Genomic DNA, 23,746 nt, shown 5'->3' with positions numbered 1-23,746 from the left:
ACCACAATAACCGAAGTCGAATCACAAAAGATTTCCGGAGCGCGACTTACACAAGGGATGAAAGCCGTTGTGTAATCAGAAGGGTCGCAATCTTACCCCACCCACGAACAAGGCCTCATCAAAAACGACCCACTGATATAGAGCCTATTTCTTAAATCAACGATCTTACATTGGTCACTTTATGTTGTCACTGTTAGAGGCTATTTGACAGTATGAATAAAGTGTTATTTGACAGTTTTTTTTTTTTTTTATGGCTCTGGCACGGTTTGTGCATTAGCCAGCGTCAAGTATGAGATTTTTATCATTCGTGCTTTTTGCCTTAAAAATTCGATCATGTACGGTTTTAGGCACTCGCCCGGTACCGCACAACCCTCCCAAAGGCCGAGAACAAATTTAAATTAAATTAAAACTTGCCCTCGAACCGGGAATCGAACCCGGTACCCCTCACCTAGCTGCCACCTAATAAGACCGCTAGGCTATGAGGCCCCCTATTTGACAGTTATCAGCCCTGCGATTCTGTAACTCACTTTTCGAACTCACAATAAACAATAAACTACAACCTCCTACCTTTTCAGAACGCCAAATCATAAAATGACTGCTTCACGACTGATATGAGAGCGATCGCCGATGTGAAAACCGCTGTGTGAGTTCGAAAAGTGAGTTACAGAATCGCAAGGCTGTATAAAACATTTTTTTTTATGGCTCTGGCACGGTTTGTGGATTAGCCAGCGTCAAGTATGAGATTTTTATAATTCGTGCTTTTTGCCTTAGAAATTCGACCATGTCCTCCATGTACGGTTTTAGGCACTCGCCCGGTACCGCACAACCCTCCCAAAGGCCGAAAACAAATTTATATTAAATTAAAACTTGCCCTCGAACCGGGAATCGAACCCGGTACCCCTCACCTAGCTGCCACTTATTAAGACCGCTAGGCTATGAGGCCCCCCTAAAACATTTTTACTCACGTGACACAAAACGGTCACAGATTAGCCGAATCGTACGTCATAGTAAATATTGTTTTTCGTCTTCGTCAGAGATTGTTTTTGATTGCAGTTTTATATATGTGTATATGCGCAAGCGTAACATTGGTTTACGTGTTTTTTTTATAGAACAGGGGGAAAATGGCAAGAGACTTACTTGAAGTTAAGTGATAAAACAAACCGTCGCCTGTGGATTCAAATCGCAGAGGGTTCGCCAGTCAGTTGCCAGCCTTTAATTTGTTAAAAAGCTTAAACGTACTGTATACCAAACTATACATACACTTCAAAGATAATGTATTATTAATTTTAATGCAAAAAAATATGTTTACATCAAAGAGCCAAAAATTAAAACGCTTAGGACACATACACTTAGCCTCCTTCAAGAAAAGAGCGTACCAATTCTTAAAAGGCCTGCAACGCACTTGCGAGCCTTTTGACCATGGGCGGTGCTATCACTTAACATCAGGTGAATTCCGTTAGCCTATAAAAAATTGCTACAACAGAGTTTATCATATTAATATTCATATTGATACACGAATAAAAAATCCACTATGACATATCAATTGCCATCTGGCAGCTACCTCGGACAAAGAATTAGTCTAGCGATTCAAAGGGAGAACGCTGCCAGTATCTTCGGAACCTTGCCTAAAGGGACTCCTTTTAATAATATATTTTAGTTTATGTTAAGTTTAGTTATTTATTTCAATGTATATTATTTTATTATTATATTATATGTTTTTCGTTTTAATATAACACATCTAGAAATTATTTTAAATTACACTATTATTATCTAGTAAATATTATGTTACATTATCAGTACCTTTTAAACACCATTGCGATGTTATATATACATATATATTATATATATATTGTAATACATTATATCCCACTCAAAGTTACAGCTAACGTTGCACTTGGTTTGTAATTATATATTTCCAATTTCTCATTTTCATTGTAGAGACATTTCAATAAATTTAAATTTTTACTAAAGGAAGAAAATGCAATTATTTGCCTTTCACTACATACATAATCGTGCGAAAACGATTGCTCTTGTGACAACGGCTGGTCCCGCGAGTAACCCTGCAATAGTTTCACCTTTACATTTGTTGAACAAACGTTATTGCTGCTTCAAAGGGAATACGCTTTGTCACAGTTTTGAATCTTTTTATTTAAACTCAGTTTACTTTTTAAATTTGCGAATTGAACTAGCCAGTTCCTTCACAGATATCATCACTGTAGTCACTGAATTAAGTTTTATACTATTGCGTTGAGTTTAGATTTCGGTAAAATACTAATTACTTACTTTTTAATTATTATTCTATTTATACTTTAGTATTAAATCGTCGTATATACTTATGTATATTTAAAATGTATTGCTAATTTAATAAATAATCGAAATGGTATAACATTTCTTTTTTATTTATGAATTCGGTACGTATTGTCTAGTGAATTAAACGAAATTGCTATTGTATAATGTATATTATAATTGAGGATAAAACCTCATTTATGGAAAGGTCTCAAGCCATAGGCTCTATTCCCTGACCTCGTTAATGTTTGTTATTAACAATGTAAAGGCTTATTTCTGTTGTTCAAAACAGAATACATTACAATGTACAACACATTTTTAATCTATGCCAATAAGATTAATTAATTAATCTTGTTTTTGGATTTCGTAATGCCAAACTGTGCTTAATTGTAAAAACAAAACTCCTTAGATGTTTTGGCGAGAAAAATGTTAGTTGACAGCTCGTCATTCTTTTCAGCCAGTTATTGAAAGATCTTGATAGCCAATACTGGAAACAGATTAAAGGGAACACTTCGTAGGAGCGCAAAAGGAGATAATCTTAATTTAAAATGGAATAATTAGAGCACCAATTAATTTCAAAGGCAGGTAGAGTTAACTAGCGATGAAACCGTTCATATTGTATTCAGCCGTTGGCGGTAATTAAGATTCCAAACGAAAGTTTCCAACGAAACGTGTCGTTTGATGAATCTTTCACTGAAAGGGTAATAAATGTCGAAATTAACAAATAACTTATATTAATGGTTACTGCATTAATATGCAATCTGAACTGCATTTCTAACTTGCCTTTTTTATTGAGAACAGCGTGATAAATGATAAGCCCGAGGTTGAGTGTCAATACAATCCTATAGAGAAAAAGATGTACCAAACATACAATATATTATTATATTTTGTATGATGGGAAAATAGGAAAGCTAGCTAGACTATAACAAGTCATATGGATACACATGGTATATTCATGATGAAAAGAGACGGAGAACATTTATTAATATATTTTTTTTTTATTCTTTATTAGTCTTTTCGTCTTTATTCACGAACCAAATACATACATTTACGTCATTCTAAGCATATATTTCGTTGTCTTCCGACATAGGTCCCTGTTGTTTCCACTCGTCACTTTCACGATCTGATCTTCTCCATCCTTCTGGCAGATCCTTCCTCTTTTCCTTCTTCCATCTCTGGGATACCATTCTACGACGAGTTCCATTTTTCTTGTTTCGACCTCATGATATGCCCAGATAAATTATAAAGCACGTAAAGCCATGAGTAGAAACAAGCCTTAAGTAGGCTCATTACATTGTGTTGACAAATGTCCCTTTACATATTCACAGTGAGATCCCGAAGATTGAGCCATGAAATTGAAAACGATCCTTTGAAGAAATTTATTCAAGGCACGATCTCGCACTCCGGTGACGAGGATTTGCTCGTTTATTTTTATGAAATTATTGAAGACACCCTTTCATTGCGGCATTAAATATCGTGAGACTGTTTTATCACCAATGTAACTGGCTATTAAGTACGGGTTTTTAAACTAAGCTATCACAATTTCACAAAAAAACAATTGACTAAAATAAAATTATATGAATTTCGAATTGCGCGCCAATCCATAGATAATTAAATCTGTAAATGCTGGTTACAGAATCTCCAATTTAAAAAGGTTACATATTAAATTTTATTCGTAAGCCGAGTTAATTTAATTTAATATTCAGTCAATTGTTTTTAGATAGTTTTTTGTTTTTGTGAAATTTTGACAGCTTAGTTGATTCTTGTTATTATTTGAAAAATAAAAATATAATCAATGCTTGCAACTTATATGATTGATTGTGTATACATATTGCGATTACATTATTTACTATCTTCATCAATATATTAAAATGGATAAATAGAAAACATAAAATCTCTAGTCCTTGTGGGAGTATATCTTTAGTGCTGCAATTTCCTCGCTGTACTGCGATACTTATTAGTTGTATAAAGGTCTGTTATACTAAGGGTCTGTTTCACAATGTATGGATAAGTTCTACATAAGTTCCAAATCACCTATTTATTACTTATTGGTAGGATAAACACTATTGTTGCGTTTCACGACTGTCAGATAGCGCTAATCGTCACATAAACTCCATCATACGTTATGAGTCCGATGAAGTGTCAAATAGCACAATTTATCTTCCAAATAATTTATGTGTTGCATAGTTATTTGGTACTTTATCCATACATTGTGAAACATACCCTAAGTATTTATTTATATAATCTAAAATACTTATACACAAAAAATAGAAAATGAGCGATTGCTTAACGTTTTTTTATTGTTTTTAGAAACCGGAGTCTCGCGTAGCAAACTTAAATCGTTGATTACATTTTATTTCATAAAATCGTTCCTGCTTCTTTATTAACCAAATTTTACTGCCTATATAATTATAATAAAACATTTATTACAGATCTTATACATCCATTTAGAAGCGAAAGGCTTTCGATGAAGAGTAAGGAATCAAAACCCGAGTTAAGATATTTAAAATAGCTGTCAAAACTAATGATCTAAATATTCTCCCCACTATATTTATAGATAGATTAAGATAGATTAAAAATTAAATCACCTTACCGTTGAAAGCATTACACGGCAGTGATCTATAACTTCTAGGACGGTGAATAAATAGTTTGATAGCCATGGCGTAAGATTTTTTTAAATACAACGTGGTGCAACATGTAACTACAGCCGTGTTGAATCCCTCGGTAGATACTACTAATATTTTGGATAATTTTAGATTTTTAATCAGTGTTTTCTACAGAAGTGTAAATAGAAAAATGTTGAGTGATATTTAAGTGTCATCGTTTCACGGTTCGATAGCTATATGGCAGAAAGCAATCAATATTTTTCATGCTCTTAACCCATTAGTGAATTCAAATAGCCCTTTTTTAATACATCAGTAAAAGTTCGTGATTGAACTTCGCAATAATAAAAATCCAATGGAATCGGCGGCGCACTATTTCAAGCACTTAACTAGCATTTAAGTTTTAGAGGAAAATTATGAATTGAAAGAGAAAAACTTTTTGAAGGTGCCATTTGAAAATTTGAAAACTTGAGTCGTATATCTTTACTGAAACTTTTGTCTATAACTGGTTTTTTACTCAAATTGATTTTAATAGGTCAATAAAAATATGGCGCTGTAATTCCTAATCTAAATTTTATTTATTTACAATTTTACAGCTAAAAGCAAATACTTTTTATAGACAATATACAAAGCTAAAGCTGATAACATCGATAAACAAAATATTATATGAAACAGAAAATTACATAAAAAAAAAACCAAAAACTGAAGTTAAACATTACACAAACGAGAACTTATTATTCTGCTAAACTTATTTTAATACATGTCGTTGTCCTGTACACAAATAAAAATCTAAGTGTAAATTTAAACCATTTTAAACCGATAATGTGTTCAAGTAGAACTCACAAAATACTAAAATAGGTCCAGATGTTTCAGAAATTTAATTACACGCACATAAGATTTATATATATATATTTCTTAGATGACAATACTTTGTTTTTATTTTATTATTATTTATTACTTAAGATGTCATGTGTAATGCTTGCAGCTTTACAAACGTTGTGTAAAAAAAGCTTTGCGGTTAAAAAGAGTGGCGGAGAGTGTATTGCCAGTTCTTCTCTTTCGTTCTACGCCCTAGATTTGAGAGCTGGCAGTAAATGTAAAATTAGTAGCATTTCATAAATATTTCTCTTTTGACGTTCATTACATTGTGTTACTTATATAATTTGAAATTGATTAAATTCTTTAGATTATTAATTATCTGTAATGTGTCAAAACTGAAGTTTTATTTATGAAAAGGCGCGAGTGTTGGCTTCTCATTAGTATTTTTACAAGAATTTTTGTTAGATCATTTTTAATTAGATATTATATTAAAATAGTTGTTTTGAAGAAGTTTTATATATGTATATAAATATGACAGTAGGCATGTTTCGTTGATTGACGTTTACTTAGGCCTAATTCCTCGAAATGAAAAAGATTCAAAGCAAGCAAAGACATTGATGCAAGCGATTTCATTTACATATAACATTAGGAGTATTTTTACTGTGTCATGTCATTTTATGTCTTTTGTAAATTATTTTGTGAATAAATTATTTTTCTTGTAGTTCACATCAGTTGGTGTTTCTTTATTTATTTTCCATACGAGGGTTGCCTGGAAGAAATCGCTTGTTAGCGATAAGGCCGGCTATTGCCTAAAAACTTATGTAATCTGTTTTTTATATGTAAGACAACGAAAGGTAAATAAATAAGCGTTAGATACCTCTTATTTCCAGTTCCTCTAATAATACCTATATTTTAACTTTAAAACTATCCTTGCAATATTTTCTTTGGCAATAAACAGCTACTGTGAATTAGCAAAATAATATCACATTACAAAACTCCACAGCTATAATAATATAAACCATCTCAACAACGACAATTCCTACAAACACATAATAACCCAACTTTAGTGCTTTTTCACCGAGGCTTGCCAACCACACGCTCTCTATTACAAAATTCGCGCTCTCCATTATCTCAGCGACGGAAATTTATATAAAATTTTCACACTTTTCCCAACAAAAACCAGCTCGTCGCTCACACACGCTTATGACATAACAGGCTGCGGAATAAACTTTCCAACGTGGAATAAATCGTTATTTTTATTCGTAATTAGATTTTCACCCAACTGTGGATAATGACCTCGTCACATAAAGAAGCAAAAATATCGCGAAAGCAATTCGTCATGTCATTATGCACGAAAAGGGCGAACTTTACGACTATAATAACGCGAGATGTCTGACTCGGTGAGCCTCGTGAATGGTGAAATGTTCTTTATTGTTAGCATGTTTTATGTGAACGATTAACCTTTTAATCGCCTCCTGTTTGCAGGTCCGGTGCGCGTAAAAATATTGAAGTTTCTTACGGTGGCACTTTCCGTTTATAAAAAGCTAGATTAATTTACTGACTGCAACGCTTTATAGGTTTATTCAGTAAAGAATTTCTACCTAAGTTAATGCAATAAGTAATCGGGCTTCATGGACAACTCTGAGTTTGTTAAAGTTTTTTCTCTCTTTCTCTTATATAATAATAATAAATCACGTATTTGCGAGAAAGTGGTACATTTATAACGATCAATTATAAAAATCCACACATTCAGCCACACAAAAATAGGCATGCAAATGACACATTAATTTTCATTAAGTCATATAATAAGAACATCAATCATAATAATAAGTCAAGCTGTTTATAATTAATTGTTGTCAAACTTATAGGCCAAATATTCGCCCAATCTATAAAAGCACCTTGACTTTAAAAACCTAATCACCTTCCCCTTAAAAACATTACACGACAGCGATCTATAACTTCTAGGAAGGTGATTAAATATTCTTATAGCCATGGCGTAACAATTTTTAGAATAAATATAATAATAAATAATAAAAGGATACCATAGCGCAAAACTATTTATCACCGACTGAAAAAAATTAAAATGTGGCTTGTTTTGTACAACTTGGTAACTGTAATAATTTTATAATCAAAAGCAAATAACCTACTAAAAACTACGCGCGCTGATGTTAAATCCATTTTTTTATAGTACAGAGGGCAAATGGGCATGAGGCTCATCTAATTGTTACCACCGCTCATGGGGACTCATGGATACCAGCCAACCAACACTGCTAGAAAGCTCGCAAGTGCCCACCTTTTAAGAATTGGTAGGTACGCTGTTTTCTTGATCCACGCACTTATTTAGAAATCGACTCCATACTTTTACAAGTCAATGATAATTGAAGGTAATCATTGTTAACTGTGTTTTATGTTTATGTTTAAATGTGTATTTTATTGCAAAATATTTGTTTATTATATGATAGTCACAATTCTAACAGATGGCGCTGTGTTGAAAGTACCAACGTTTCATATAAGCTACCATTTAATGGAATAACCACCAATAAAGCATGGTGTTCTCCTACCGTTTCCCTTGCATAGTATACTTCTATGTAATATAACAAAAACCTTAGCCACAGCAACGCTTGGCCGGTCTACTAGTATTGTATATAGATTAATGGCTATAAACCAATGTATGTATGTTGGTACAATCAATTAATATAGAGCCCAAACTTATAACATTGACTTCTTTAAATTATATTTAAAATATCGGCAAAGCGCGTACCAAATCCCGGAAAATGTATATTATTACATAGCGAACCTGCAACGAACAATGCAATATCAATTTTAATATTCAAGGAAAATTTACAAAATGAATGCCTGAAAGCCGATCTCTGTCCTTCGCAAATTGTGTTGTTCAACGAAGAGGTAAGGACATAATTTGTTTTTAATGAACTCGGCGTGATCACTCTGTTCTTGTCAAATCATGCGGCTAATGAAAAGCTTCGTGATGCACCGAATCAATTTAGAAAGGGTATTTCGGTAGAAAAGATTAAGTTTAGAAGAAAATTTACTTTGCGAATACAATCGGTAATAACAATTTAACCACATTAATTTATAATAGACCACAAGCCCATGAACAAAAAATACCTGTGAAATGACCCAATCTGAATTACGCTTAAAAGGCTGTTACTATATCTGAAAATAGCTCTGAGCACTATGCCGTCATTTCTGAGCGGTACATGTGAGTACGTGAGTCAATGGACTTTCTCATGTACAATGGGGGAATTTCGACTAATTATTACTGTACGGCTTTGTTATAAGTGTATAGATGATTAAAAATAAATGTCGAAAAACCTAGTGCCGTACAAAAGTGATGGTGCCGGAAGTCGGTGCAAATTTTTAATTCGACGACAGTTGCAGAAGCAATATAGGTCATTTATTACTGTACGGCATTTGTGTGATTCCTTTTGGACACATATACAGATACTTTACCCGTAAACGCCGTACATATTTCCAGCGGAGCGGTCGAAAGCCAAGGGTCGGAACCCTACCCCTACACCCATATACCCTAAGGTCATTGTAAAATGTACGGCAACATGTTCAAAATATTATTTAACACGGACAATAATGTTTTATAATTATGCCGTCCAAATATTATAGTTAATATTTGTGTAATTAAATATTTATCGAAATTTCAGGATTTACCAAGTTCTTACTGCTGTAAGATCAGAGAATAATGTACGGCAACTTGTTTTTTTACATAATGTTACTAAATATTACCGTTGTACATTATAGCCGTTCATTATAAATGGTAACAAATAAAAATATTAGGATAAAAAATATATGAAATTTCCGAAATTTAGATGACTTTTCAAATGCTCCTAGAGAAATATGGGGAGTAATATTTTCAAAGATTATTGTTATTTTATATGTAACAAATATAAATAAACAAAAAAAACCAGATGCCGTACATTTTACTCCAGATTATTCTTTACAGCTGATAAAAACTTCGACGACGTTTGAGGTGTCCCTTAAGGTCATTAATAACTGTACATATCTGAGTATACTACCATAAGGCTGTAAAGTATATTTACAGCCTTATCGTACCAGCAGAGAGAGGTAAAGGAAAAATATTTTTAACAAAAATATATATAATACAGGGCGTCCCAAAGTTATGAGACATGAAGGGAAAGTACCTTAAATATCGCAGATAGGGTATTTTACTAAAAGAAGACTTTATGTTATTTATAAAAGTTAGTAATTCTGCATTCAAAGATTTTTTAAAAACTACTTGCCTCGTCTGGAAATCGAACCGGCTTAAATTAAAAAAAAACACCCTTACTTTTATGATGCCAATCGAAAGAATGGCCAAAACCTAATAACTTTTCTAAAGTAACAGACTCTTAGGGGATTTTTTAGGCCGAATACGATAGATAATGTTTTTAATTTGATTAAAAAGATACATTCACGCTGTTCCTTTCTTTTAAAATACTATGTTACTTAAGAAGAGTTATTAGTTTTTGGCCATTCTTTCGATTGGCATCATAAAAGTAGGGGTGTTTTTTTTTACATTTAAGTCAGTTCGATTCCCAGATGAGGCAAGTAATTTTTAAAAAATATTTGAATGCAGTATTAAGAACTTTTAAAAATAACATAAAGTCTTCTTTTAGTAAAATACCCTATCTACGATATTTAAGGTACTTTCCCTTCAGTTCCCATAACTTTGGGACGCCCTGTATTGGTAGGCGGTGGTAGCGGACTATCGAAAGTGTACGGCATTTATCTTTTATTGAAGATTGTCTAAAGTATTAATAACCTGTGTTATTGCCGTACAGATAAAAGTCACCGGAAAATGACTCTTTTCTGAGAAAAGTAATTTACCCCATACACCTATGTGTTCCACAAAAAATGTACGGCATGCTGGAAAATGTTATCTATTTGTGAAGTACTCTCAATATCCTTTAATTTTATGTTGTTTCATATCATCATCACCTATATGCTAATCAGACATATGTTGCGACCCTTGGCTTTCGACCGCTCCGCTGGGAATATGTACGGCGTTTACGGGTAAAGTATCTGTATATGTGTCCAAAAGGAATCACACAAATGCCGTACAGTAATAAATGACCTATATTGCTTCTGCAACTGTCGTCGAATTAAAAATTTGCACCGACTTCCGGCACCATCACTTTTGTACGGCACTAGGTTTTTCGACATTTATTTTTAATCATCTATACACTTATAACAAAGCCGTACAGTAATAATTAGTCGAAATTCCCCCATTGTACATGAGAAAGTCCATTCACTCACGTACTCACATGTACCGCTCAGAAATGACGGCATAGTGCTCAGAGCTATTTTCAGATATAGTAACAGCCTTTTAAGCGTAATTCAGGTTGGGTCATTTCACAGGTATTTTTTGTTCATGGGCTTGTGGTCTATAAGTTTTGTTCAGGTATTTAGTCTGTAAGTTGTCACACGTCTGTAGTCTGTGACTCACCCGTTTGATTCTGTCATTAAAATGGCGCCTTTTTGTGTTTGACATCTTCATAGACTAGGACTTTTTAAAATTCAAATTCATTCTAAATTTAAAATAGGTCAAATTATTTGCGTCACGATCCGCTTTATGTGGTTTTTATTCAGTTTAATTATTTGTTCACCGAAAATCTTTACCTAAATAATACTTTCACCAAATACTAATAGAAAACTAGACGAATCTTGAATCTTGATCAAGGTGTCAAAGAGTACAAATGAGGTACAAATGAAGGCATCGCGGCACACACGGAGCTTTTATTGTGACGACACAATGTCTGCAATCGGGGACTGACTAGAACCGCGAACTACAGTAACAACTTTATCGAATTACTCTTGTTATTTCATGAACTCTAGGAAGGTTCTTGTTAACAGTTTTAGAACAGTGATTTAAGCGTTACTTTTTTGAACATACTAAATTCAAGAAGTAACAGTGGCCCTACAACTCCTCAGACTTTGTTTTGTGAATAAGCAAGTCCTGACACGTCAAGGCAGAATACAAAATACCATCCGTATCACCTCGACGTCCATCGTTCCACAACTGACCGTTTCTTAAGACAGTTTTTGCCGCGCACCACCACTATGTGGAACCAGCTGCCCACTGAAGTATTTCCGAGCCAATTCGACTTAGGATCCTTCAAGAAAAGAGCGTACTAATTAAACGGCACGCATTTGCAAGCTATCTGGCAATGTGAATGCATGGGCAACGGTATCACTTAACATCAGATGAGCCTCCTGCCCGTATGCCTCCTTTTACATAAAAAAAGAGGTTCGCTATAGGAATACTGTAGCACTTTATTGGTTATGGTTGAGGTGTGAATGGCAGAATGGTTTGTCTATAAGGGCATTTAATTGTTGAATGTATTTATAATATGTTGCGCTTATTACTATCGGTATGATGAATGATATTGTGGAATACCCTAACGAGTGACTTCTGTTTTAAGTGGAAGTTTTTCTATTTCTTTGGCTGCTATATTGTGCTCTGTAATATATTTTAAGTAGGTGTTATAATTTAGAAGAAATGCTTACATTAAACGTTTGTGAAACCTGTGAACGTTTTTAAAGTATAAATTGTGATAGCGCTACCAAATTTCACTTTACACGAACGTAATTTCTCTGATATTGGCAGGACATCAGAATCTCGCGTGAAGGGAAAATTTCATTAGCGTTGCACATGTTCAATTACCCAACAGTGCAGTATGCACTGAGTGCAGCTTACAGATAGCCTATTCACTGATAAATTGACCGAGATTATACAATTTTTACAATGGAATGGTTTGCAAACACTATAATTGTCGGGGAATATATTGCTACCCGCGGAAAAAGTAAAGCATTGTTTTAATTGGGTAACATTCGGGGTATGATTCATAAACAATACTTAGCTAAGTGTGACTTCTGTAAGTCAAAAATGTGTTGCATTTTGAAGTACAAAAAAAAACTGCCAAAAAAATTTGACCCTTTTTACTCAGGAGTATAAAAAAATTACGTTTTCTCAGATTCTACACAAAAAAATCATATGAATCAGCCAAATTGCAAACATTGCCATAGGCTTTTTATAAGTGTATTATATACAGTTAAGAATATATATCAGGAATATCGTCCTTGCTCCAGTCAATCTCGATTGTTTTATTGGTTCGAGCACTTTCTTCAGCGGCAGTTGCGATCTTCGATATTGCCAATGTCTGCCAACTGGTTACATCTTGGGGTACTCCGTCTGTAATAGTATAGCAGTCCTTTCAAGTATTACGTAAGCATATTAACTGCAATTTATCCCCCCCCCCCTGCCGCAAAAGTAAGCAAAGATCTCAAAAATAAAAGTACATAAACCTATTAATTTTTTGTTGGAATTCTCGAAAATGCATTTCGTTTTCAAGCATAGACAATGTGTGGGTAATATGTGTAAAAAAGTAAATATGTAATTACTGTTGACGTAATAACCAAATAAGAAAATCAAAGAACCCCCCTCCCCGCTATAGTGCTTACGTAATACTTGAACGGCCCCATATATCAAAATTTTATCTAATATATAAAATTCTTGTGTCGCGGTGTTTGTGGTTATACTCCTCCGAAACCGCTGAACCGATACTCATGAAATTTTGTGTGCATATTGGGTATATTTTTTTTAAATACATTGCCACTCAGCAGGGGTTCGAACCTACGACCTCCGGGATCTCGCACGGTATACTATTTCAAGACTACAGTTCAAATGCACAGGCATTAATTAAAGATTTAAGTTGGCGCCTGGTGGATAGTACTGGTGACCCCAGAGCTGGTGCTTTCCTTGCTCAACGAATAAGTATCGCAATACAGCGAGGAAATGGTCCGAGTATAACAGAACACTGCCACAGGGATCAAACTTTTTAAATTTGTTATCAATTTTTAATTATCATGATGGACTATTGACTGATGAATATAGCTACTGATTAACCTACTAATTAGCCTACATAGTCTAATAAAGAATTTAGTAATTAATAAAAAAATATTTTTTTTTTAAATATTAATTAAACATACTCTGGACTGAAATTTGCTAGGCAACCCATATGGATTATATTTATTGACATATTAAATTAAATATAAAATACGTTTCATTAAATAAGCATCTCGGTGAAGGTCGTTGTATATCGGGATCTTATGCTATACAACATTATATATATGTATATACTCTTACATTGTACAACATCCAAAAAGTGTTCGACCTCCCGTTCATATGCCTCCTTGTATCGAGACGGAAATGAATGGTATATTGGGTGAGTCTTGCAGCCATCTTGTTCTATCACATAGTCTGTGGATGCTGAGGGCTTTTCATTTTCCACCTTTATCATCCCTGAAATAATTCCATTCAAGTATAACTGGTATAACTAACTATAAGTATAACTAACTGACGAAAAATAAACATTTATTAGCAACCGCTATTTACGATAACGCATTCTATTGGTGAAGGAATTTTCGAAATCGATTAAGTTTTCGAGTTTATTACAGACACAAAAATATAAAACCTTTGTTTTTATAATATTAGTATAAATTTATTTTGTTATCTATTATTTGCTCTATACTGGCAAAAGAATTTAAAAAGTAAAAGAACTATTTACTAGACTGGGCCGTTTATGCTATTTTTGTCCTTATACAGTATTTGTAAACAAGGTAATGGCGACTTGAATAAATAATAAAATAAGAAATGAACAATTAATTTTAGTATGTTAAGCGATAATGCTAAAAAGCTCAACTTCCAGGCAAGTCAAATTAAAGAAAGTAGTGATAAAAAATAATGAAGCACTCCAAAAAAGGAGTGAAAAAGCCGAAACTTAAAAATTATCACATCACATCATAAATGTGAAACAAAAGCATAGACATTTTATTACTTTTCAAGAAGTGGGAGAACTTTGACTTTGTGTAGCAGTAATAATTTAGTTTTTTCTTTGAAATATTAAGTATTAAATGTCATTTGTTTAACGTTAAAATTTCAGTTTTCTTTTTGTCCACTTATGTTTCCCATTTCATATAAATTGTTTATCTATGTAATCAGTTTTGACTTTGTATATTATCTGAGTGTTTTGTTTTATAATATGTAAGTCAGCTGTAAGATACTACATCTAAGTCTTACTATTTACCTTTGTTTCCAAAAACTTCCAAGCGTTGGTCATATCCGTAGGCACTGTATCGGCTGTTATCACCTATGGCGATGGCCCCTGATGGGAATGTCAGGAGGAAAGCGATGTTGTCAAAGTCATCAATAGCTTTGATTTCAGGAATGAGAGCGGTGGCCGTAGCTTGGACCCTGACTGGCAGCTCGCCTAACACCCAGCAGGCCATATCGAAGTCATGGACCAGACAATCATGGAATACTCCACCTCGAATACCAGATATATTATTGAAAATGTACGAAAGCAAATTTATTATATATATTTCTTAAATTGTACACACATACACATTATATTAGAACATGTGCGTGCTCCTATTTCACCATGCCTCCTGCTGATAGAGGACAAATCTTTGTTTTTAGTTTATTTTATTATTATTTATTACTTAAGATGTCATGTGGAACATGGTGTAATGGTTGCAGCTCCTTACAAACGTTGTGTACAACAAAAAAAATTGGCGATTAAAAAGAGTGGCGGAGAGTTTATTGCTAGTTCTTCTCTTCCGTTCTACGCCCTTGATTTAATAATAAATGAATAAATGATTTTGTCTTTTGACTTGAAAATTACACAAGCAACAACAAGACAATAACTAAAAAAATAATAATAATGACTAAAACTAAAACTAAATAAAAACTTAAACCTCATTAAGAGCATGATAAAGAAAGTTACGGTAAATTGGAAGATATATCAATATTTACATCAATAATGCCCTTGCCAATGTCTATGGCCTATGACCTTCTGTAATCTATCATATCAACCGTCGCTAATAAATATTTTGTTTACGTTAACACTAAACACATGTTTATACTAATCTCTAAAGAACTGATTTGTTCTCGGCCTTTGGGAGGGTTGTGCGGTACCGGGCAAGTGCCTAAACCATACATGGAGGACACGGTCGAATTTCTAAAGACAAGCACGAATTATAAAAAAAAAATCCTATACTTGACGCTGGCTAATGCACAAATCGTGCCAGAGCCATTAAAAAAAAGAGAGAGAGGAACTGATTTGAAGAATGATTAAACAATATTATTATCTTTATTCCTACATAATTAGGTATTTACAGTGTATATTCGCGGATGTTTGGTGGACCCATGCGACTTCTTCAATACAAAGAGTCCCCTCGTGAGTTGTGTGCTGCGGGCTACTCGATTGTGAGGAAGTTGCATGGATCTGGTTATCGCCTTCTTAAGTTCTCATGTCATATTTACACGTATATTTCTATAACATGTTCATAAGTTCATTCATTGTTTGAGAATTAATAAAAATAAAATTAAAATAATATCCTAGATTGTTTAGTGCTTTTATTTTTCAGTTTCCACAAGAACGTCGTAACACAAACTACTCGCCATAAAACCTATAAAATTTGATTAATTATGTATCCTTGACGTACTTTTTGAGATATTGAAGTCAGCCATTTACTATCAGAATAAAATGAAATTTAAATAATAAGTTCAAATGGGTAGTTACTAGCCAGGCGTGAATTACACGGGCATCTTCATCTTCCATCAAGCATCATTTCGGAAAAGATATATAACTATTTAAAAAACTCCATTGTGTTATTAGTTAGAATTAGCCTGGTTTAATTCGTAAAACAAACTTGTTCTATTCAAAATACCATATCTGACAAACTAATAACAATTATCAAATTTATACACGTGTCTATTGAAGGATATGGCTATCTAAAAATCACATTACTTTAATACTAGCAGCGCCATCTATGAGACAGCCTGCGAACTATTCAACCCACTTATTTTATACGAGCTGTGCATTAAATAATTACCTGAAGTTCTCAGATAGTCAATAGTCGGTAAAGGCGAGTCCCTGGCAGTCACTTTCAAAACCTGAACATGACCGACTAGCCCCTCCCTGACCTTCATCTTCAGGTTTCTGTATGATGGATCAAAGCGACGGTTAAAAGCCGCAAATAAGACGCGGCCTTTGGCGTTCGCTGTATCGTAGCACTTTTTAGTTTCGGCAATGCTTTCTGCAATTGGCTTCTCACAGAACACATCTTTATTGTTTGCTATTGAGTTCACAACAATCCCGTGATGGGTGAAGGTAGGAGATGCTATGAAAACGGTGGTAACACTGTAATTAATAATTAAAATCTCGAATCAAAAAAAAATTACTTAAGAATAAGTCATGCTTAAAACTAATGTTAGTGCACAAGCACTTATTAAAGATTTAAGTTGGCGCCTGGTAGATACCGGTGACCCCAGAGCTGGTGCTTTCCTTGCTCAACGAATAAGTATCGCAATACAGCGAGGAAATGCTGCCAGCGTTAAAGGTACACTAACTACCACAGTGCCCAAAATTCTTAAATTGATTTTATTAGTTTTAGTAATTTTTATTATTACTATGTAGGTTAAGAAAATTGTAAATACTGTATATTTGATTGTAATGTTTAAATTTGATTTATATAAATTTACGTAATTTTAACAGCAAGGAAACGCTTGAAATTTTGGAAGTCCTTATAATACTTTATGTTTTTACCAATAACAAACAGTCATTTATGTCACATATTATATAACACAAAAAAACCTTCCCAACGCGCGTGATTTTACGGTTAAAACTTTTTTAATCTATGTCCAAAATCAATCAATCAAAAGCATTTAAATCTAGTTTAGATAATTAAACTTACGCTTTGTCCTTGAACACACGATCGCTGTCCTTTGATGTTAGGAAAGTCACATCGCACAGGTTCCAGAAACTTCTAAGCTTATCGAATCGTTCCTTTCGATCATCGACAATATATTTTAGTATAACACGTGGATTACGGATAATGCTACACAGGTGAATGGATCCTGCCCGTCCGATACCAAAAATCGCTGCCACCACCGGAGGCTTCACTCCTGGTTTGTCTGACACAAGATTTACCTTGTTCACGAAACTGAAAATTCAATATAATATCACTAGCTGACCCTAAAAACGTTGTTTTGCCATGTATAATATTTCTAAGAAACATTGTTTTAGTTCAATAACAATAACTATCTACAATAATAATAAAATAGGGGTTAGTCGTAGAGGGGTGAAAATTAGGGGTTGTATGTATTTTTGTATGGTGTATCAAAAAAAAATAAAAAGCAAAAATTTGGGGTGAACACCCTTTATCACTTAGGGGTTTAGAATATAGATAGTAGCCGATTCTCATACTTACAGAATATGCATAAAAATTTTCATAAGAATCGTCCGATCCGTATCCCAGGAGTATGGGAACGAACATTGTGACACGAGAATTTTATATTTTTCTCATTATATTATTCTTATTAGACGTTACAATCATATTTATTTCCTCACGATATTTTCGTACGTATACGTAATTATAATTAAAAGGATTAATTCCAAGTTCACAAGTGTGCATAAGTAATTAATTTGGAATACAATTATTGTATTATTTATTATATATTTTTTTCGGAAATAAGTTCAAACAAATCCACCACTACCCCAACCACAGAACGTTTAGAAATAGAACCATTTAATAATTGGAAAGCTACAACCTTTTTAGGTCTTGATCTCAAATTTCTGTATCTGACATATTTAACATATTTAACGCAGCTACCCGAACCCTTAAACGAGAAATTTTTAAAGCAAAATCGGAACATATTGGCAGAATTGGTGAAAAGCTCGCGAAATTGCCCTCTGGAACTCGAGCCTTTTGGTCATTGGCGAAGGCAACTCAGGGAAACTTTTGTCAGCCCTCTTTACCATCCTTGCGAAAGGAGGATGACTCGATGGCTCACTCGGCGAAAGAGAAAGCAGAGCTCCTTTGCTCTCTCTTTGCTTCTAACTCCACGCTCAATGACTCAGGGACCTTACCGCCCACTATTCCGCATTGCGGGTTTTCTATGCCTGAAGTTCGATTCGAACAGATTGGTGTGCGGAGGGCCTTAATCTCCCTTGATACCCACAAGTCAAGTGGTCCTGACGGCCTTCCCTCGATCGTTCTTAAGACCTGTGCTTCTGAGCTGACTCCGGTGCTTACACGGCTCTTTCGACTCTCGTACTCCTCGGGCGTAGTTCCAAGCTCATGGAAGACTGCGCATGTTCATCCCATTCCCAAAAAAGGTGACCGCTCTGAACCATCCAGCTACAGACCTATCGCAATCACTTCTTTATTTTCAAAGGTAATGGAGTCTATCATCAATAGGCAGCTCTTGCGATATCTGGAGGAGCACCAGCTAATTAGTGATCGTCAGTATGGCTTTCGCCGTGGCCGCTCGGCTGGTGATCTTCTTGCCTATCTAACTCATAGATGGGCCGAAGTTGTGGAAAGTAAGGGAGAGGCATTGGCCGCTAGCTTGGATATAGCTAAGGCCTTTGATAGGGTTTGGCATAGGGCGCTTCTTTCGAAACTACCGTCATACGGTTTGCCCGATGGCTTATGCCGATGGCTGGCAAATTTTCTTGTAGGACGTAGCATTAAAGTCCTAGTTGACGGAGCGTGTTCCAATCCTAGACCCATCAATGCAGGCGTTCCGCAAGGTTGTGTCCTTTCGCCGACCCTGTTCGTTCTGCATATCAATGACCTGTTGAATATCGACAACATCCATTGCTATGCAGACGACAGCACCATCGACACATTATATTCCGGCCATCCGAACATGTCTCGATCTGAAGTCGATGAGAGTCGCAACATACTTGTTCTCGAAATTGAGTCGATTCTGGAGAAGGTTTCTGTGTGGGGTAGTAACAACCTTGTTAAGTTTAATCCTACAAAGACTCAGGTTTGTTCGTTTTCTGCCAAGAAAGATCCTTTTGTCGTATCTCCCCAATTTGAAGGCGCTCTCCTTAGTTCGTCACACAGCCTCAGTATCCTTGGGGTTGGCATTTCGAAAGAAGTCCAATTTCGCAGTCATCTGGAAGAAAAAGCCAAACTGGCTTCCAAAAAGCTGGGTGTTTTGGGTAGGGCTAAGCAGTATTTCACTGAGGTGCAACGTATGCAGCTCTACAAAGCTCAAGTACGACCTCATATGGAATACTGCTCGCATCTCTGGGCCGGTGCTCCCAAATACCAGCTTCTTCCTTTTGACCAAATTCAGCGAAGGGCTTGTCGAATTGTCAATCTCCAATGTCTTACTGATCGGCTTGATTCTCTATCGCTACGCAGAGACATTGCGTCTCTTTGCGTTTTTTACAAAATTTATTACGGAGAGTGTTCTGAAGAATTGTTTGGGTTGATCCCTCCTGCCTCTTTTCAACACCGTACGAGCCGAACGACCTCTAAATTTCACCAGCATCATCTTGATGGTTGGAGGTCTTCCACGGTCCGCTTCACTAGGCATTTTCTTTTGCGAACTAGCGAACTGTGGAATCGGCTCCCGGGGGGGGTCTTCCCTCAGAGATACGACCTCCAAATTTTTAAAAAACGAGCCTACTCCTCCCTCAAAGGCCGGCAACGCACCCACTAAAATGGGTGTCTATGGGCTGCGTGGACTACCCTTTTTGGTCGTCCCGCAAGCTCGTTTGCCCCCCTATTATATAAAAAAAAAAAAAAAAAAAAAAAAAAACATTTCTAATAGTCAAGTAGGTCAGCTTCCTGTGCTCACACGCCGTTGACTTTTTCTTAGGCAAGTCGGTTTCCTCACGATGTTTTCTTTAACTGTAAAGCGAGTGTTAAACAGCCGGGGATCGGACCTACGACCTATGGGAACCTACAGCGTAGAAGTCGGACGATGAAACCACTAGACTAACACTCAAAAGCCAAAATCATTAATTACTTTAGGTAACACAATATACACTTATGAACGTCAAAAAAGAAATATACAAATGGTTCTAATTTTACATTTACTGCCAGTTCTAAAGGGCGTAGAACGGAAGAGAAAAACTGGCAATAAATTCTTCGCTCTCTTTTAAATCGCAAAAGAACTGCTCAAAGAAGAAAGGCAAGAAAGTTACTCCGTTAAAATCCAGTCAGATCCAGGATGGGTCTTCTTAGCCACTTTATAAGGAGATTCCCCAGCAAACTTCTTGGTCGCCATGTTTATACTCTGAAACACATCCAAATCACGAGTATGACAAAGTACGGATCATTATAAAATAAAATAAACCAGTAGCGCTACAACCTCTTTGGGCCTCATATGTCTGAATCTGTTTCATGATAATTTTTAAATATCAATTAGACAAGTAGGTGATCAGCCTCCAGTGCCTGACACACGGTTTCCTTACGATGTTTTCCTTCACCGTTCGAATGTTAAATGCGCACATAGAAAGAAAGTCCATTCGTGCACAGCCGGGGATCGCACCTACGATCTCAGTGATGAGAGTCGCTCGCTGAAGCCACTAGGCCAACACTGCTGCCGGACAATTATATCACAGATTATATGTACGTATAGATGAAAAATCACCCAGGATTATGGGTCTTAGGAATGACACCCGATGTCAAATATATTTCTTAGCACTAAGGGCAAACCTTGATTTGTATCTTACACTTAAAACCGTGTTTTTTTTATAGAATAGGGGAAAAATGTAGCCTATGGGAGGCCTAAAACGCGCCGTTATCGCAGCCCATGGAAACCCATTTTATAAGGACATAACGCGACCCTGGACTTGGTTTCCCAATATTCAGGTCGCCACATATCGGTCAGGAGTATCATAGTTACATTGCAGATTGTCTACGTGTGCTCTATGGGTGCAGAAAGGCAGAGCAAACATTGACTCCCGTTAATCAAAATCCAATACGATTCCATCCTCACCATCTCGTCGCCTTGCGTTCCACAACGTACTTTCTACCGAGCACCACGTCTTTTTGGAATTAGCTGCCAGTCGAGGTATTTTCAAACCGATACGACTTAGGAGCCTTCAAGAAAAGAGTGTACCAATTCCTAAAAGGCGGGCAACGCAATGGCGAGCCCTTTGGCATTGAGAGTGTCTATGGGCGGCGGTTAACATCAGGTGCCTCCGGAGCCTCCTGCCCGTTTGCCCCCTGTTCTATAACAATTACGGCATCTTCGATACCCCTAAAAATCTCTTTTTGGAACCAGCTGCCAGATATGACTTAAGGGTCTTCATGAAACGAGCGAACGATTCCTTGAAAGAACGGCAACACTAGCCAGTTGCAGGTGTCCATGAACGGCGTTTATCACTTTATTCAATTCACTCCTGTCTCATAACAAAACATTTATGACGTACGGAAGTCAGGCTTTGCCCTATAACTTTTAGCTGGCCAGTCCCACGTAAAAGTCCGCGTAGCCGATTCGGCCTGTGAAATATTAAATTCGATTTTACCAGAGATAATATGATTGATCTTTAGTAATAACGTGACTAAAGTAAACATTACATCCGCGACTTTATATATCTGATAATAATTATGATAACCAAACCTCTATGTTAACGTCGTAATTGCACCAATATGTTTGTTTATCTGTTTGTATATGTTTGTTTACACTTCCATTTTTAACTAATTATTAATGTCGTAATACCGAGATTTAATTCAAATTCAAACTCATTTATTTATTTAGGTAACACAATGTACACTTATGATCTTCAATGAAGAAATAACATACTAAATGCTTCTAATTTTACATTTAATGCCAGTTCTCAAATCAAGGGCGAGAACGGACGAGAAGAACAGGCAATTAACTCTCCGCCACTGTTTATCGCAAAGTTTTTGTTTTACAAAATGTGCGTCAACCTCTTTAGGTCTCAGTAGGTGATCAGTCTCCTGTCCTGACACACGCCGTTGACTTTTTGGGTCTAAGGCAAGCCGGTGTCCTCACGATGTTTTCCTTCACCGTTCTAACGAATGTTAAATGCGCACATAGAAAGAAAGTCCATTGGTGCACAGCCGGGGATCGAACCTGGGCTAGGTTCAACCTCATGGATGGGAGTCGCACGCTGTAGCCACTAGTCTAAAGCCTATGATCGACGGGCGAGTAAGACCGTGGTTTTAAATAGCGACGAACCTGGCTCGCGGCTCGTTGGTGCTGATCGATTAGCAAGCAAAACAGTCGCAAACATGTCTTGTTCTCTTTCCGACACGCGGTTTTGCATGGCGAGCCGAGTAAAAAATATAGCACGACGACGAGCCGCGAGCCAGGCTCGGCGGTATTTAAAACTGTGGTTTTGCAATGATACATCGGCGAGCTTTACCGACGAGCCATAAAACCGCGGTCTTACTCGTCCGTCGATCAGGCCCTTAACACGAGTAGTGTTGTTGTTTTCTCTGCTGTCTGATCTACTCAATCGAATTTGACAAGTTTTAATTTGGTACATGATTTCTTTCCGGAAGTTACCACCTTCCCACAGCTTAAGTCTCAAAATTGTAATTCCAATTTTGTCCATAACTAAAATGATTACCCTCGCGTACTTTTTCTAAGGTTCAAAGGGAATGTATTGGAGCGGAATGTTCCACGTCAGAGGTAAAAGCAAGTATTCATGTTTAATTTCGGCTCATATGAGAGCCCGTAAAAACTCTTTTATCTTAAATTCCTAAAGAATTATTTCTTTAGAAGACAATATCCCGGCCTAAAATTGTACCACATGAATTTTCTATTGTTTTTAATGTTTAATTATACGTTTATATCCAAGAAGTCGACTCTAATCAATTTTGTAATAAAAAAGGCGATAATTAATAAATATAAAAAGATCATGGACTAGATATTTTTATGCTATAAAATTTATATTTCCAGTATGGTTAGAAAAATTATCATATTTTAGTGACTTTGTGATAGCGCCATCTAGCGATAGAATAACACACTATCAAACCTATTCTTTACATTATTTACGGTTCCCTTTTTATCAGTTTAATTAAGTTGTCAAAGACATAGTTTAAATAAAGTCAATAAATACCAATCTCTTTAGTATTATTATCTGTAAACATATACAACAGGTATTTTAAAACCCATTGGCTTTATGTTAATTTAAAATGAAAATACCTTTTAATTTCTTTCT

General features: G+C 35.6%; 1 protein-coding gene across 1 annotated transcript; it reads right to left on the bottom strand.

Moving 5' to 3' along the window:
- Positions 1-12,664: 12,664 nt before the first annotated feature.
- Positions 12,665-21,995, bottom strand: LOC125061258 (uncharacterized oxidoreductase YrbE-like). Its single transcript, XM_047666591.1, has 7 exons — positions 21,986-21,995; positions 20,753-20,844; positions 17,499-17,747; positions 16,638-16,945; positions 14,828-15,067; positions 13,888-14,043; positions 12,665-12,933 (listed from the first exon to the last, which is right to left on the bottom strand). The coding sequence occupies exons 2-7, from the start codon at positions 20,833-20,835 to the stop codon at positions 12,794-12,796; spliced, it is 1,176 nt and encodes a 391-aa protein (XP_047522547.1). The 5' UTR covers positions 20,836-20,844; positions 21,986-21,995; the 3' UTR covers positions 12,665-12,793.
- Positions 21,996-23,746: the final 1,751 nt, after the last annotated feature.

This window comes from Pieris napi, chromosome 23 (genome assembly GCF_905475465.1).
Source record: "Pieris napi chromosome 23, ilPieNapi1.2, whole genome shotgun sequence".
NCBI lineage: Eukaryota > Metazoa > Arthropoda > Insecta > Lepidoptera > Pieridae > Pieris > Pieris napi.
The sequence above is the reverse complement of the archived record's forward strand: the minus strand, read 5'-3'. Positions and strand labels throughout refer to the sequence as shown.